General features: G+C 40.1%; 1 protein-coding gene across 2 annotated transcripts; it reads right to left on the minus strand.

The window, feature by feature from the left end:
* Positions 1-66: 66 nt before the first annotated feature.
* On the minus strand, positions 67-16,015 carry LOC108145435 (putative sodium-coupled neutral amino acid transporter 11). Of its 2 annotated transcripts, XM_017270857.1 has the most exons (11): positions 15,958-16,015; positions 15,393-15,673; positions 12,378-12,437; positions 6,874-7,161; positions 6,601-6,715; positions 5,690-5,942; positions 3,568-3,638; positions 3,345-3,506; positions 3,118-3,230; positions 2,864-3,055; positions 67-1,930 (listed from the first exon to the last, which is right to left on the minus strand). In XM_017270857.1, exons 2-11 carry the CDS (start codon positions 15,447-15,449, stop codon positions 1,688-1,690), a joined length of 1,554 nt encoding a protein of 517 aa, XP_017126346.1. In that variant the 5' UTR covers positions 15,450-15,673; positions 15,958-16,015; the 3' UTR covers positions 67-1,687. The 2 variants fall into 2 exon arrangements, with proteins under 2 accessions (XP_017126346.1, XP_017126347.1); XM_017270858.1 differs by lacking the exon at positions 12,378-12,437.
* Between the last annotated feature and the right edge of the window lie 646 nt (positions 16,016-16,661).

A 16,661-nucleotide genomic window follows, 5' to 3' on the forward strand; every position in this document is an offset into this window, starting at 1 on the left:
TACGCAATTTTGGGGCACCCTCTTTATCACCAGAACCGCAGAAGGCATGGGAACTCTCGCTGATAAGGTGGCCATGTGGCAGGGCATGAAAACCGCATTGTTTGTTCTAAAATGCATTTTTATTTTCTCAAGAATATTTTAGTTTTTCGCTTTAGCTTATCTATACATATCTACTATTGGAATGAAATCGGTTTCGGTTATCTCTGGGGTATGCCTGCGTTGTAAATCAAAACTTCTGCGCCTACATCCCATCTACACAATTAACTATATGTTTATATATGTGGCTACACGGCAATAATAATCATAATTACAATTCGGCTATAATCGATCAACACTTCCCCAATACCCTACTATGTTACTTCATTGTTATACATTTTTGATATAGCATAGCGCTAAAAAGAGATACAACGAGATATTTGGCGAATGAGAACATGAGAAATATCATACGACAAGCGGATCTATTTGGCGTGTATATACAAGAAGTCTGTAGAAATTGTTTGCTGCCCTTCCCGTCTTCGTTGTGTATAGGCGATAGTTTCAGTTGGTTAGTTGGTTAGATCTTGTAAAAAGTATCTTAGAAAAGCCCTGGGCATGTCCCGTGTTCCTTGGCCATGATATGTAGTGTTTAAGCTCTTAGAGTTAGAGTTAGAGTTGATAAGTTGGGGTCTTCAGCTTGGTTCCGATCTCTCAGCCCGAAGAGAAAGTAAGAAGTGATAGCTGTAGGTGTGGGTGTAAAGACTTTAATCACATCCAAAAATGCATTCACATGTATTTACATAATATCGTGCAGTATACAAAAAACCAAGAGTTGTACAAAAATATATCTATGTACGTGTATATATAAGATATATATTCGATCGTGTGTGGTGTATATACGCAATTCAAAATAGAATTCAGTGCCGTTAACAACTCAAAGCTGTTGTCCAAATCGATGTGTTTTATGGAAAGAGTTTGATTTTAGTTTGGTTTGAAGCGCAGTTATCTACTCCTTGTATACATATACATATAAAACGTTGGAATATGATTCGGTAACGTTAGGGCATAGATATACATACATACATATATAGTTACAAATAGTTGTCGGTATAATACTTGTTCGATTTTGATTTGCATTTGCTTCTCAACTTGGGGAGTCGGTTGTCGTTAAGGATTGCATGTGTATATTGGTGCCCAAATAGTTTCAGACTACGCTAAAGCTACGGATAACATCTAGTTCTAGTTTTGGTTTAGTTTGCCTTCGATTCGTTTCCTTTCTTGTCAATTCATTTAAACGGCTTACATACCTCGAGGAACTTTCGCTACATTCAACAATATCGACATCAACAACGGGGATCCAACGAAATGTACACAACATGAATAATAACTATCCGGTGCAAATATGCATGGGTTGCTCGATCGCAGAGAACGCCTGGCCTTTGTACTGAGGTTCGCCCGTATCACACTTCCAATACACTAGCCAATGCAGCACTGTGCCTACTACTCCTACTTACGCAGATACTTTGAACGTCTGGGACTCAGGTACAAGTTTCTTTCGATGCGACTCGGTGCAGCTGTGAGTGTGTGATTGCGTGTGAGTTAACCAGTTAACCGAAGGTGAAAGCAAAATGTTTCAAACCCAAAACAAACAAATACGATCCCAGCCCACATCCCAAGTCGAGGGTTGACTTCCGTTCCGAACCGTTGGCCCTTAGTTGGCGGCGGTGGAGTTCTGGAACTCCTGCCGGCAGTAGCCCATCACAATGTCCGAGCGGCAGTCGCCGCCCATGAGTCCCGGCAGGAGCACCGCCGCCCCCAGGATGGTCACCACGGCTCCGAACACCACCAGGCCCAAGGCGGGCAGCTTCTCGCGGCTGAGCAGGGCGTGCGGCTCCATCTGGATGTAGGCCAGTCCGGGCAGGATGTAGGCCAAGGGGATGGCCGCCAGGAGACCCTGAAATGGATGGTTGGGTTGTAGGTCGTAGGTGGTATGCTGTAGGTTGACTGGGTGTGTGGGTGTGTGGCTGAGTGGGCCAGGGAATAAATTTGCATGGCAAGTACAAGACGGGCCACAATTTGTGGATGCCGTTCGGGATCGGCAATGTGGCCAATACCCGTGACCAGAATACAAGGGGCAAACGACTCACTGATGATAATAAACTTGGCCACATGGCTATCCCCATTGGACTGGGCCATGAAGCACTGCATATTCTTTGTTGGTTAGACCTAACATTTCTTACTGAATTGCCTTGGCTTGAATAAAAATATAAACCGAAAAGTCATAAATAACATTTTAATCGGGTTAGCAGAACTCTTGCTTTTTGCGGTTAAGCAACAAAGTTTGTGGCTGAATAATACCACAACGCAAATTAGTAAAACTTGAGTCTTAACTTGGAGATAAAAAGCAAACAGAAGCTAAGTACTCATTGTTTTTTTTTTATATATTATAATATTGCTCTGGAAGAGTTAAAGGCTCTAAATATACATTTTTAAGTTACATTTTTGTTGTATTACTTTTTGGTATATATGCAACCAGAGAAAAACGGCATAGTAAAATTAAACATTAAAACATTAAACAATTTCAAAATATAAACTTACTTAAAATAAACTAAAAAATGGTTATGTAATTGTTAACATGTTCAATTGGTTTATTCAATAGGAAATTGTAGATTTCAATTTTTTTTAATTTTAAATCTTAGATTTTTCATACTAAAAAATACAAATTTAAACGAAATTAGTACCAAAAATATTTAATTTAAAGTGAAAATATTTAGGTTTAGGATCAGGATTGGCGCCTACTTGTTCTGGTTAAGGATGGCAAGCCCACTTTTTTGGACCGGACGTGGCCAGAAGGCACTGATTAAGGACATGGAAATATCCTACTCACATTCAGCTCCAGCACCGAACCGAGGCAGTCGGTCATGGGCGAGATGACGAAGGCGCTGAACACGATGGCCATGGTAATGGCTTTCGAGTACTCATCGATTATGGCCCCCTTCTCCAGGCTAGGGTCCTTGTCCTGGGTGAACTCGCTGATGGGCTCCTTCAGCACGAACCGGTGGACGAGGGCGCGCACAATCTGTGGGGAATAGCCCAAACACACGTGAGTTGCACAAACTTTCTCAAGTCAGGCGGGCCAACCTCGCGGGAAACGAAACACTCGATGGGGAAGGTCAGCAGTATCGATATGGAGAAGAGCACGCGCGAGAAGTTCATCAGGTCGTCATCCCAGCAGTAGTTCTCCAGCAAATCGCCTGCAAATCGGGATTGGTGGCCGTAAATAGTGAATGCCAAAAAAAACAGGAGACAGGAAACATTCGCAAATTGCCTGTCAGTGCAATTAAATGCAATTTGTGTCAATCGCTCACCTTGGGATAGGGCGCGGAAGGTGGAGTAGCCAGCGATGCCGAACAGGGCCGCCACCGTCCAGGCGAATCCGATCGAAATGTGGGTGACCTTCTCCCAGCGCTCCATGGTCGCGTCGCGCATCGATTGATAAACGAGGAAGGTGTTGTGATGGCACATGAAAGCTGGACAGACAGATGGCCAATCGATAGATAGATGGATAGAGGGAGGGCAATCGCAACTCACCGAAAACCATGATGCCTGTGGCTGGGATAAGATCCGAGTTGGCAAACCGCCAGGACTCTGCCGTGTCCGTTCTGAAAGCAGAATCAAGCAGAGGAAAAGGTGCGAAAAAAGGTTTTTCCGGGAAACGTTACACAAAAGTTAACACCAAATTAACATTTCGTTGGCTTGCCCTCGGTCAGCCAAGGGAAATGTGAATTATTCGCATAAAAAATGAGTAAAAACAAAAGGTGCGGACTGGAAGATAAGAAGAGTGAAAGCCAGGCAGCCGCAAATTGGAAATTTATTTAAATTATATACCCAGTCGCAGACGCAGCATTCAAGGTTTGCCGCCCGAAAACCTACCCTTTTTGGAAAGGGGAACTTCTGCCACCCCCCTGGTGACCTTGAAAATGCTGAAGGGGGAAAGTGTTGCGTCCTACGCTTTTGCAGTGCATACATATATATGCGTATGTATGCATATAACTTAGTTGCCACTGCAACAGACTCAACTCGACTCGCCTAATGAAAAGCCATAAAAGGCAAACAAGTGGCACAGTAAATTTTATGAGCTCAGCGCTCCCCAGCAGATTGTGCACCACCAGCGGGAGTAGCAGCACCACCGCCCCCGGCCAGTTGCCACAGATTTGAAAGCACTAAAGCGCCACTTAGCACTAAGGCCCAGAACCACCCCCCAACACCGCCCAAACCACCAACACCAGCGAACCCACTGACCACTCTCACACCCACACACCCACAGTCCTATTCCCAAGCTTAGGTCCAACTGGTTGCAACTTTGGCCGCAGCTTGGGAAACTCGAGGAGGGTACACAATTTGCAATTAAAATGCAAATAAATCTTTACGCGTTTTCCCCGCAACATTTATGTTTTTGCTTTTGCTAATTTTTATAAATTGCTTTCGTGGCTATGAACTTTCTAAACACCTTCCTGTTATAATGATTTTGCCAACATTAAATTTTCAAGGTCTATGAACTAAAATCAACACCAAAATAAAATACGTTCTTTCCTTAAAATTGTCTACATAATCGAATTTATCAAAATATTTTTAAAGCTCTCAGTTCGTAAGAAATATGCACATAAATCTTTATTTTATTGGTAATTTTTCTAAATTGCCGTTTGAGCCAATAAGCTATTTTTATAAATTGCATTCGTGGCTTTGAATTTCTTAAACAACTTAGAGTTAAAATGATTTCGAAAAAATTGGAAGTTGAATATCAAAGCCTCTAAAATCGTAAGTAAGTTATGGGCAATAAAAGAAATTTATCAAAATAAATAATTTTTGATTTTGATCATAAATTAATTTCAAATAAATCTTCATTTCTCCGCCAATCTTATTAATTGCTTTTGAGTCAATAGGTAATTTTTATAAATTGCTTTCATGGCTAAGCACTTATTATTTAAACTGGCAACAAAATGTTCAAAATGTATAGGTCTATAAATTAAAATCACCTTTAAAAACAAATTCAAAATAAAAATTAAAAATATAAATATATATTATTTTAAGTTAAGCTAAAAGATGCTTAAAATTAAGTTTTTCAAAATAAATGTTGTTCAAGGCTTACATTTCTTAATTAAACTACTCACAAGCCTTTCTTTTTTCTGGAAAAAAAGGTGGAAAACCATCTCCTTTGAAACTTTCCTTTATTTAAAATTAAATTCATTATAATTAATGAATAACATCTATGAAAAGTTCAACTAAGTGTAATGTATACCGTTAATTAATAATATAATTGCCAGTAATTGAAAACGCGATGCTCTAAATTTACGTATTTTCCCAATTTAATTTGTTATGTTTCCTTGTTAGACAAATTTTGCTAATGAATTATTTATGTAGGTCAGCCATTACAATTGTAAATTATTTACTAAATTCAAGCGTTAATTGAATCAATTGATGAATTTTGGGGTTAGATTCGTGACATTTGAGAATAATAAGTTAAACTGTCTTGCAAAATGATAACAACGATACACGTTTAAGAAAAAAAGGATGTCATGTAAACGAAGAATTTAGTTAGGCAAAAGGGTGAAATTTGTGGTCAAAACATACTGAGATTATCAAACATTGTCTGTGTATTGTATTTTATATCTGGGTAGAAAAAATCAAAGAAGCATGTTAGCTGTTCACTTACACTTTATAATCGCCCGACATGAGCTTGATGATAACGGCAAACAGGATGAACACCACGCAGGCCAGACTGATGAAGCTGGCGCGGGCCAGTCGGGAGACGTTTTTATAAAGACAGAGGGGCATTACCACGCCCACGTTGACGAAGAAGACCACGCCCAGCCGGACAGCGCCCATTGAAGCGCCCCAGGAGGGAAAGAAGCGAACCAGCACTTTCGACAGCGTATCACCCACCACCACATTGTAGGATATCATGGCTGTAAAGAGGTTTCGGGGAAAATATCAGAAAAGTTCAATCACAAACATTGGTCATAAATATTATACTACTTCATAAAAAAGTCTTGTTAGAAAATAGCTTGGAGGCATTTTGAAAAGCAAATTATAATTGATTAACATAACAAAGTTCACAACAAATTTTTTTAGGATGGCAGCGTGGTACAATTAAACTTCGATAACACGAACCACTTTCTACCACCAAAAAAAAATTCATACATCAACATACTCTTTTGCCAATAAAATTAGTTCGACTTATAGAAACTGTGAGATATGGATGTTCAGGTCAGGGATGTTTAACTGAAGTTTAAAAAACAATAGTTTTACTTTGTAGCCCATTTTGTGTTAAGTTTGTTCCCCTTGTGAATATGTTTTGAAAAGTTTAACAATTGTAAAAATAATACAAAGCACATAAAAAACCAAAGTTTTTTAAAATTTTACCATTTCTTAATCAGCGTTTAGACAATGTTTAACTTTGTAACTTAAGTTACAATAAGCCGAAGATTTTGGTTTAATGTAACCTTTATTTTATAAATATTTAATCTGATATCAGAATTCAGGAAGACAAAAACTATTTAAATGTATTTAAATATAGCTGTTTTAATGATTATCCTAAGAGAAAAGGGGAGTTGGTCGACTCACCCAGGAAGGGATACATGAACTGCAGCAGGGAGAGCAGGTAGTAGCCGTACTTGCCATATGCGGCCTCCATGATGCCCGGATAACTGAACCGGCCGCAAATGTGTCCGCATCTGACCTGCAAGTGAAATGAGACTTAAACGGCTGCACACGCCCTCGCAAATGAGTGAGTTCGTTAATTAAGCGGAAAATGCTAGGCCCGGGATCGAACGAAATTGACTGCCACTTTAAATCGAATTGGGGGGATGCATCGTCGAGTTAGGGCTTGCCACTCACCATCAGGATGAGTGAGTAGTCGGTAATGTAGGCAACCAGGATGAGCAGGGCTAGTCCCAGTCCGAATCCGGCCCGGTGGAGGGCGTAGGGTATGCCGATGACACCGCTACCCACGATGGAGTTGATGTAGTTGAACGAGGCCTGTGGCAGCGAGGACAACGTGTCGCCCAGTCCGGCATCCTGCTGTGGTTGCTGCTGCGAAGGTTGCCGTTGTTGCTGCTGCTGCTGCTGATGCTGCTGATGTTGCTGTTGCGGCTGGCCCTGTTGCTGATGAGTCTGATGGTTGTTCTAGGACGCAGGGTGTAACGTACAACAAAGGTTAGCAATTGGTCTACCTGGTGTTCTCCATTACTGCACGTTGATTGGGATAAGAGCGCAAAATTGCCTCGAGTGCCTCTTTACATCAAAAGCAAAACCAACGGGACCCACCATCCATCCACACAAAAGCCTCACCCCCCGCACCGCTGGCAAATGTTGCGTATACGCAATATTCAGGTACAGGTAAAGACAAAGGCAACTCGTATCCGTATCGTAAATTGCGGTTGAGACAAAACCCTTCTCCCACACTTCTGTGTATGCACTGAGAAAAAAACTACTCGAGAATGAAAATTATTGATTGATACATGATTTTTTTTCGAAAGAAATTGATATTTGAATAAAGTATCCCATCTAAATCTTTAATACAGAAAAAATCAATTACCAATTTTAGTATATTACTATGGTCAAACAACATAGATATTATATAAAAGAATCATTAAATAGTTCAAATGTGTTTAATATACTGCTTAAATTCAAAAGAATCAATTATAAAATCACTTAATTTAAGTTTGCGCTCACTTTGTTTGAAAAGTTAAAAAGTTTCTTATGAACGAAACAACCATTTTGCTACTAAAACTTGTACTTAAACTGTTTTTCTATGTGTGTTAATATCGCTAGTCTCCCAGGTCCCCGGCTCCAGCCGCCTGCCATAAAAGACAATTTTATATCAAGAGCTCTCACATAAACATAAATAAAACTCCTCAGCCACGTCATAAAGTCACGAAAAGCAGGCCAATGCTGTAACCCACATTTACAGCATGGCAACTAAAAAATAAAACAGGAGAAATAATAAAACAAGCGCAGGGATAAGCCAAATTGGAGAAAAACTTTGGCCAGCTGGCAATTAAAGAAGTTCTCGCAACTGAACTTCAAGGGAAACAGCAAACAAACAACGGAAAAGTTTACACTTCTGCAGCTTTAACCCCAACGCCCTTTTTATGAAGGGAGCGAGTGTAAAGTAAACATTTGCCAGAACTACTTTAAAATGTTTTCAGAAGGTGTTTGGGTAATGAACATTTCCACAGGCAAATTTCGCGCTAGTTCAGTTCAGTTGAGCTTTCAATTCAATTAAGTGGCATCAAAGGTCGCAGCAAGGTGTTTTTTTGGGGTTTGGGCCAGGCCCCGCAAAAGTGCCGTCAAGTATCAAAGAAAATGGCTAATTACGAGGCACGGGAAACCCGGCCAAAGTCAACTAACAATCTCACTGCCAAGGCCGAGCCAGCAGGGCAAGGTTACAGCAGCTGCGGCCCAATGAAATTACAGAGTGTCCGTTGTCAGTCCTTCGTCCTAAAAAAAAAAAAACAACAAGCAAAAACAAATTGCGCCGTCGAAGGCAAATGGGCCAACGTTAATCTCGAGCCGGGGCGGAAAGCCCTCGAAGGCTGGCACACTCTCAACTGGATAATTTATAGCCAGCTGCCTTGATTAGTTTATCATATAGAACATTACCCCGCCATTAAGTTGTTATGGCCACTTGTCCTTGGGCGAGTTAAAGTTTCATCACCGAGCCAAACGAAGCGCATCGGAAATCATAAATAATTGACTGAATAAATGATATCAATGAATAAATAAATCTGTTTCCGGTGCTCAATCGTGCGTATTTTTGGGTCGAATTCGAAATCGGGTGTCCTACATATTGGGACTCAAAGAGCAACCATTTAAATTCGCCCGAAATTCTTATAAATAATGTGCGAACATTCCCCTGTTAGCAATTAAACCTCACACATCAAATTAATTTACCAATGGAAAAATGAAAACGAAACACCAACAGAAATTCCAGTGGAAACTCCAGTGGTAAATTGACTCAAAAGCGTATGAAACTGGAAAAACGAAAAAAACGGGGAAAACGGAAAAAAGAATAGAAATCATGAGATGAAAATTGTTCAGTGGCCTCTCAGGTGCTGGTGTTTTAGCATACGAGCACGTGCCCACACATGCTACTCACCTTTCGAGCAGAACGTTTCTAATAAAGACAAACATTGTGGAAGGCAAATACAAACTGAAACACAAATAGCAACGTCGCACACGAAAGCCAATCTGCACTGGGTACCAAGCAGATCCTGAAAATGTTCTGGCAAACAAACCATTTTATGCACTGCACGATTTTAATTAATAACACTCATGTCTTTGGCCCACCGCCCCTCAAACTTTCATTTCCAACTCCTATTTCCTGTTCAGCAGCCAAGTAAAGTTGAACCCATGTACCCAAATAATGGAATTAAAATACCCTTTGCTTTTATAACTGAGGAAAGGTTTATAGGGGTTTCTTGAAACGAGAAGCAGCTAAGAAGGATATTAAAATGTTAATTAATTGTCAGGTTTAAAAATTCATAACACAAAAAAAACGCCAAATTACGGGCAAGAAAGTTCTTAGGCCATAAAAATATAACTTGGAAAAATTTCAGTCATTTATTATAATTGATATATTTATATTTTGTAGCCCATTATGAACAATCGAATATTTTCTAGGAAATATGAAAAGTTGTTTTTCTGGCTCTCTGATTTGTCTGAATAACACTAATATAACAAAAATTGCCAGCAAAAAATATACAACAATTTTATTTCCTGGTAACTATTTTGCAAAGAAATTGCTTTGGTCAACAAGGTAATAACAATATTCAACAATTAAATACGAATTTCAATACCTCTTTGACAAATATTTCCCAGAGGCAGACATACCGCAGACCTTATGTTATAAACGGAACGAACAAGTGGTTTGTTTGGCCAAAACTCTGGGACACATATTTGGCTGGCCTAATGAAATTAGAGGACGACGGCAGCACAATGGGGAGCAACAATTTGCACTTTAATGAAAGCGTTTTGGTCAACACCGAACACACCGAACACTCACATCGCAAATTGAGGGGATCTCTCTGGGGCAAGCCAAACAATTAACCAGGGAGCTGAAATTATGAGCAAGGCAAAATGGCACAGTGCTAACAAAAACCCGACAGCTGCAGCGTTTTTGCATTGCATTTTCGTGCCCCGCTGAACCATTGACATGGCCGTGTCGGCATTCGGCATTGTTGTCATTTCAGTTTCAGCCGTTGCCTGGGTTGCACCCCTGCCGATAGACAAACACAGCCTACTGCCAGCCATATGCTGCCCCGGTCCCCCGATCTCCGCAAATATAGTGCAAAAGTAAACACAAACATGCAAGGCAGCCAAATGGTCCCCGGGTCAGGTTTTATGCCCAGGGATGGGCACCAAAGGGGGGGGTTGTTTTGGGGAATGGAAAAAGCGTTTGACCTTTTGCCGAATGCAGAGCAAGAATAATACGAAAGCGGTGACATAGTCAAGTTGGGTTATAATAATTCAATAACGTTTGGCTCAATGCACATTATACAAGTTTCAAGGAGAGTTCAAAAACTTTATAATGTTTTCTAACATTTTATTAAATGGAAAATGAGAGTAGCGCTTAATTTGCATACTTTATTAAACTTTATAGTCTTTGGAATTTTAGGTAAGTTGGAAACATTTGGTAAGTCGTTTTTATAACTTTTAAAGTAGGATAGAGTGAGGCGAACTTTGCCAAATACAACTTTTTTGAAAATGCCAAAGTCTTGAGAGAGCTCTAAGTCCTAAAAATATATTCTTTTAAAAATTAAATTCGTTATGCTATCATTTAATCTGAACTAAAGTCAAGTTTTCAGATATTATTTTCTATTTTTGAAAATTTTGGGAAATGTTTTCTAGAGTGCATTTGTGTGCTCACATTGTGCTTTGCTGTTTTTGTGTTTAATTTAATTTTCGCAGTTCCCTTTCATTGCAATTAATGAGTAGTCTGTGCCGCTGGCCAAGAGTTGTTCCACTTTCCGCTGGAACTAACCTAATTGAGAAACAGCCAGCAGAGTGTCTCAACTATTGGCAATTTGCCTTTGAGCCGGCGCGACCATTAGTTGTGCAAACAATCAGGGCTTTCTGGCTTCTCTTATTCGTACCCTCTCCCACTTGTTAAAGCTGGAATTTTTTTGGCCAGCCTTGGCTGCCTAATGGCTTTGCCAACAAAAAAAGTTTCGGTGCGAGGCCTAAGAAAACAACAAAGGCCAAAACACACACTCACTCGCTGGCATTCCTTACTTATGCATGGTAATGCATCAAATATTACACAATGTTCCCTTCAAGTTCTGGGCCAACGCTCGCCGCCTTCATTTCCCTTCCCCTTCCCCTTAGAAAAAAAAAACCCAACTATGTTCGAGAATATGTATGGGAAATCCTTTCCTGCTTTTTTCGACAGACATTCTCTGGTATTAGTTGCGGGGATTAGATTCGGCTTAAAGCCAACCAGCTTGCAATGGTCTTAGTACACTTTTTTGGTAGCATTAAATAGGCGGTAAACTAGATGGATAAGTTTATTCCGTGTCCGGCGAGGTGGCCTTTAAAATGTCCAATTATAATAAAAGTCTGACTCTAAAAAGACTAAAAATGCGTCAATACTTTTGTATAACACGTCAAAAGACTTAAACTTAACCAAATTAATATTTTAATTTAATATTTTAGGAGACTAAACGCATCTCTGATAAAGAGAAAAATTTTGAGTAAAATTGTAATATCTGGCTAATGGAAAATTGTTATATAATTTATTAAAATATTTAATGTTTTTCTTATTTTTTATAACTTGGAACGATTTAGATTAACGAAATGAAGCTTTAAACTTAGCCAAAAATAAACTAGTAAAGTTTTATTATTCCTATTATTGAAAATATAGGAAATTGTCTCTATTCCCTCCTATGCTTTTAGCTGCTTTTACTTCTTTCTCACAACCGCAGTAGTAAGTTCCCATAAAATTTTTATTTTTCCACCGAAAGTATGCAATAAATGAACACATTTTCAATTGTAATTTGTCATCATTATTAACTCGTACAAGACTTGGGCCAATGGAATATTTAATAAGGCAGTCGCCAAATAGGCAAGGAAGTATTTCTTAATAAGAAAATTCTTTTGATGTCCAGAGACCAAAAGCAATTTGTACCGCCCGAAAGACCCCGGAGAAGGTCGCAGCCAGAATGCCTGATATGTCTCACTCGCACCGTCTCTATCGCTCCCATCCTGCTGTCTCTTTCTGCACGACCGAGTGTTGGCGTCACTTGGAATTTAATGAATGTGAAAGGGGACTAGAATGTGAATACGACTACGGTTCGCAATGCAAGTGCAACGTTGGGTTGGGAATGTGGGTCAAAGTTTACCTTCATTATATTGTTGAAGTCATCGAATGCATAAGCCTCGGCAACCGACACATCGCTGCCCTGATGAAACGCATGAAAATCAAATTGTTAACCATTAAATCGAGTTCACTTCACAACAATCGAGTGCTCGCTGAATGATTCGCTTAAAACATAAACGTAAAATACATATCAAATCAAACACACATGCATACATACGAATCATACCGCAAAAAATTCCAATTTATTCGCATGCCGAATTCATGTGTTATATCTGTATATGGTATATATATTAGAGTGCGCACATATCTTTATGGAACACGTGTTTTTATATATCGCTGGGGGAAATACGAGCGCCAGTTCAATGGATGGCTGTGTTTCCCTCTTTTTTTTATTATTTTGGCCGTCAATTTCCGAGATACGAACGCGAGCAGTGCGGGGATTTATTGTTCAGCTGCCACAACGGGGAGTAGGGGAGGTGTCGAAATCCGCAAGGCGCCAAAATCGAAACCATTTAAGTCACCCACCGCACAACCAACACCCACTGGAAGCCCAGGAGATGGACTTAGCCAGGTCTCGAATGGGATTTAGCGATTCACCTTGATTGCCTGCGAGCCGGAATAGCTGAGGAGCACTGGGGTATGCAACAGTTATTGCATAACTCGAGCGGTGGCGTATGGGTGATATGCCTGTGTTACCCATACGCCATGTGGGCTTAGGCTGCTGGCCAACCACTCAAACACTTCAGTCCTCTTACTTCCTGTCACTGCCAGGACAAACTGTTGAGGACCATTAATAGCCTGGGCTTTTGAAATTTATTTAAATTGGGTTTTCCGCTCTACGATTTCCCATACCTCCTCGAACAATGTTTGATTTAATTGGGTCAATTGGAAGTGGGATTGAGTTGAGTGTTGGAGAGCGGCTTGCGGGCCAATTTGAGTTTCCAGTGCGGACTTAATTGTCGGCACGAAGTGTCTGTAAACTATGTCTCTCCAGGGCCAAGTGCACTGCCTGCAGCTGACATTGATTTCTGTTATCTCACAAGGGGGTGCTGCTGCCGACATTCTTATTTGATGCCTCAACTGGCACGGCACAGCTGCAACATGGGGAAAAACGAGGCGGAGCTCGGGTATCGGGAGGGGGAGTAGCAGGTCCAAGGCCAGAAAACAGATGCGCGGCGATGCCACCACATGCCATGCATACTAAGCGGCGATTAAGTGGATGTGGATGTGGCTGCGGCTGCGGCCGTTAATTTAGAACTGGAGCAGGACTTATAAATCGTTTGCCGCCACAAGTGAGGGTGTTGTGTAATTAAAGGTCAAGCTCGCCGCCTATTGATTCTATTATCTCAAGTATTTTGGCGGCCGCCCCCAGGGAGAGATTAATTAAATCTTGAAGGATCTCGGACAAATTTTCACGCCTGTCAAAGGTCATCGGTGAGACAATAAATAGCAATAAAATCCTTGGGGCCCCAAGTGACTCAATTGCTAGTCATCAATCATAGCATGTTGCGAATTGTGTTTTGGATAATCACTCAATCAGGGCACGATTCTATGGTTCTAATGTGTCATTGTCTCAGTCTGCGAGGGTAAGGACGTTTACGTTTCTGTGGCACTGGTGGTGCTGAAAACAAATTGATTTAACAGTCTTTTTCACAGTACGAGTTACGAGTTGTGGGCCACGATTTCGATTTCTGCGTATGTGCAGACAGGACACGCAAGCCAATTTCAGCAGTTGAGCGAAATGGAATTCATAACGAGCTTAAGGGATTATCGGGCATAACCCGTCGTCATCTCCAAAAATCCCCAACCAAATCCCCTTTGCCAGATTCATATGCAAATGTCGGGGGGCTGGGGCGTTTATTAAGCCATGATTGATTGACGGGGCATTTTGTTTATTAACAATTCATTCGGCAAGCCAGGAATGCGTCCATAACAACGTGTCGTTAAATCTATTGCGGCTTTCTGCTTGAAAAACTAAATTTGGTTTGCCCGACAAGTTGTTTGGCTAGTGCTGCACGACGAGACGAGCAATTTGAAAATATATCGGTTCGCTCGATGATTTGTTTCATATTATTTTGGAGTCAACTTCTCGTATTTCCTTATGTCAAATGTAATTCATTCTCGTCTCGAAATTCGACCGCCTTCGAGCGAGATTCTCGAAAAATATGAGTTCAAACCTTATATTATATTCGAAAAACGTTGAAAAGATCGAAGCCTATAAACTTGTAATTTATTATGAATGATTTAATTTTGAATTTCTCTTTGGTAAAAATACACAAACGCACTACATAAAACATTTTATTAAGATCGCTAGATACAGAAAACCAAAACAAAAAATTTTAAACAGGATGCATTTGGACTCGATCAAATCGATTTTTCATAAAATTTTGTATAAAATGCTATAAATTGTTATTACTTCAATATTTTACTTTGTTCGTTACTTTTTCATGTTAACTATCATAATAAACAGACAGATATAAGAATAAAAATGAAATGCAATATTATCATTACTGAAGTTTTTCTTTTAATTTTTATGAATTTACTGAATACTAGCAGAGCAGAAAAACAAGTATTGCTTATATGCAGAGCCATATTTAAAGTTTTAATATTGATTTCATAAAGATGTTAGGTTTTTCTAATAGAAATTTAATACATTTTTTCATACAATTTAAAAAATTATGACTTAAATATATTTATGGATTTAAAATATTTCAGGAAATGTTTTTAGGGAATTTTATTTTTGTTAGTGCAAAGATATTATATGGGAGCTGGAGAATAATTGAATAATCCAGGATGCAGTACTGAGAACCCCGACTTTTGCCATTTCCCGGGTCATTATGCACTTTGCGGACAGTTGGCCAATCAGTCACTTCGTGTGGGTGCAATTAGTCGGAGTTCCTGCGGCTGAGATGTGTGCAATTAGAGTGTGCAGCAAGGAAAGTGCTCAAGTTGTGGGTGCTTTTGGTGATTTTGGGGGTGAGGACTCGAAAAACAGGCGGTTCTCAAAGTAAGTGCATATAATTACGGGACGACTCACCTGGCGCTGCAGTATATAGCTGAATTCCGTAGCCGTGTTGCGTCGACTGTCGTTCATTTTGCTTGGTCTGGCTTTCTTTTCTCTATTTTTGGTCTAACTTTGCTAAAAGTAAAAGTTCTAAGTCCCTCTGGCTTCAAATTTATATTATTTCGTTTAGTTAGTTGAGTTAAGGTATAGTTTTAGTTTTAGTTTTAGTTTTAGTTTTTGATTTTGGTTTAGTTTAGGTGGGTAGTTGGCTGGCCTTTATGAAGTAGCTGGATATGCGATATACGAGCAGCCGCCTACAACAAGATAAAAAAATTTTCAACTTAAATAAGATAAAATAACTGGGGAAAAGCACAATTTGGCCGCAGGCTCAACACAGTTTAAGTTTTCTTGTTAATTATGAAGAGTTATACAAGAACTGGAGCACATATACGAGCACTGTCACCGAACAATAAATAAACCAAAAGCTATGGGTTTCTCTGGACGTCTGACTTTGTGTTTTTAAGTATTTCCTGGATTGTTTTGTTATATATTGTTTTAGGAATGTGTGATTTTTTAATGGAGTTTTGCATTGTCTAACCGATTTGTCGGGTGTTCGATGCGATTTGGTTGCTTCGACGCTTTCGATGAGACTGCTGCAATAAAAATATATTGCGAAACTCTCAACAAGGATACCGTTAGCGTTGTCCTTTCGCCGTGGCGTCGCTGCCCGAAGTTCTGCTCCCGCTCTGCTCTCTCTCTCCACGCGTCGCAGCTGTTTTCTCTTTCGCTCATTATGCCATGCTCTCGTTGTTGTTGCCGTCTGACTTTGAAATCGCACCACACACCCACACATTCACACACAGAGTGCTCTCACAATAACAAAACAGAAGCCGGAAACAAAAGTGAAAGTTGCCACACTGTCGTGTCAGCTGTTTGGCCCTGAAAGCTCGCTCTCAAGCCGAGCTTTCCCCACCCACTCGAGGGCAGTCTGGCAGCACTGGCTCTTCATTCATAGGAAATGCGGGAGAGAGTGATAACGAGCGAGCACGTGGTTGGAAAGCTCTATTAGCACAGTGGGCCGAACGCAAAGTCACCTTTGCTCTATATACATTTAAATTCCTTAACAAAAGCCAACCTTTCCCCTTTAAGCCAAAATAAGGTACATAAAGTTTAAAAAAAGCCAAAAAACTAGCTTAATAACTTTTGTAAGTTTGTTACATGAAAAGATTGTTCCAGTCATGCGCCGATAACTTAATGCACTTTATAGTTGAAGCAGCCAGTCTTCGCAATCCGTATCTGTAT

This window comes from Drosophila elegans, unplaced genomic scaffold (assembly GCF_018152505.1).
Source record: "Drosophila elegans isolate 14027-0461.03 unplaced genomic scaffold, ASM1815250v1 contig_520, whole genome shotgun sequence".
Classification (NCBI taxonomy): domain Eukaryota; kingdom Metazoa; phylum Arthropoda; class Insecta; order Diptera; family Drosophilidae; genus Drosophila; species Drosophila elegans.

Coding starts and splice junctions, on each gene's coding strand:
- LOC108145435 (XM_017270857.1), bottom strand. CDS start 15,449: ATGAACGACAGTCGACGCAACACGGCTACGGAATTCAGCTATATACTG. Junction 7,162..12,377: donor ACTTCAACAATATAATGAAG/GTAAACTTTGAC, acceptor CCTGCGTCCTAG/AACAACCATCAGACTCATCA. Junction 3,056..3,117: donor AGTGTTTCGTTTCCCGCGAG/GTTGGCCCGCCT, acceptor TATTCCCCACAG/ATTGTGCGCGCCCTCGTCCA.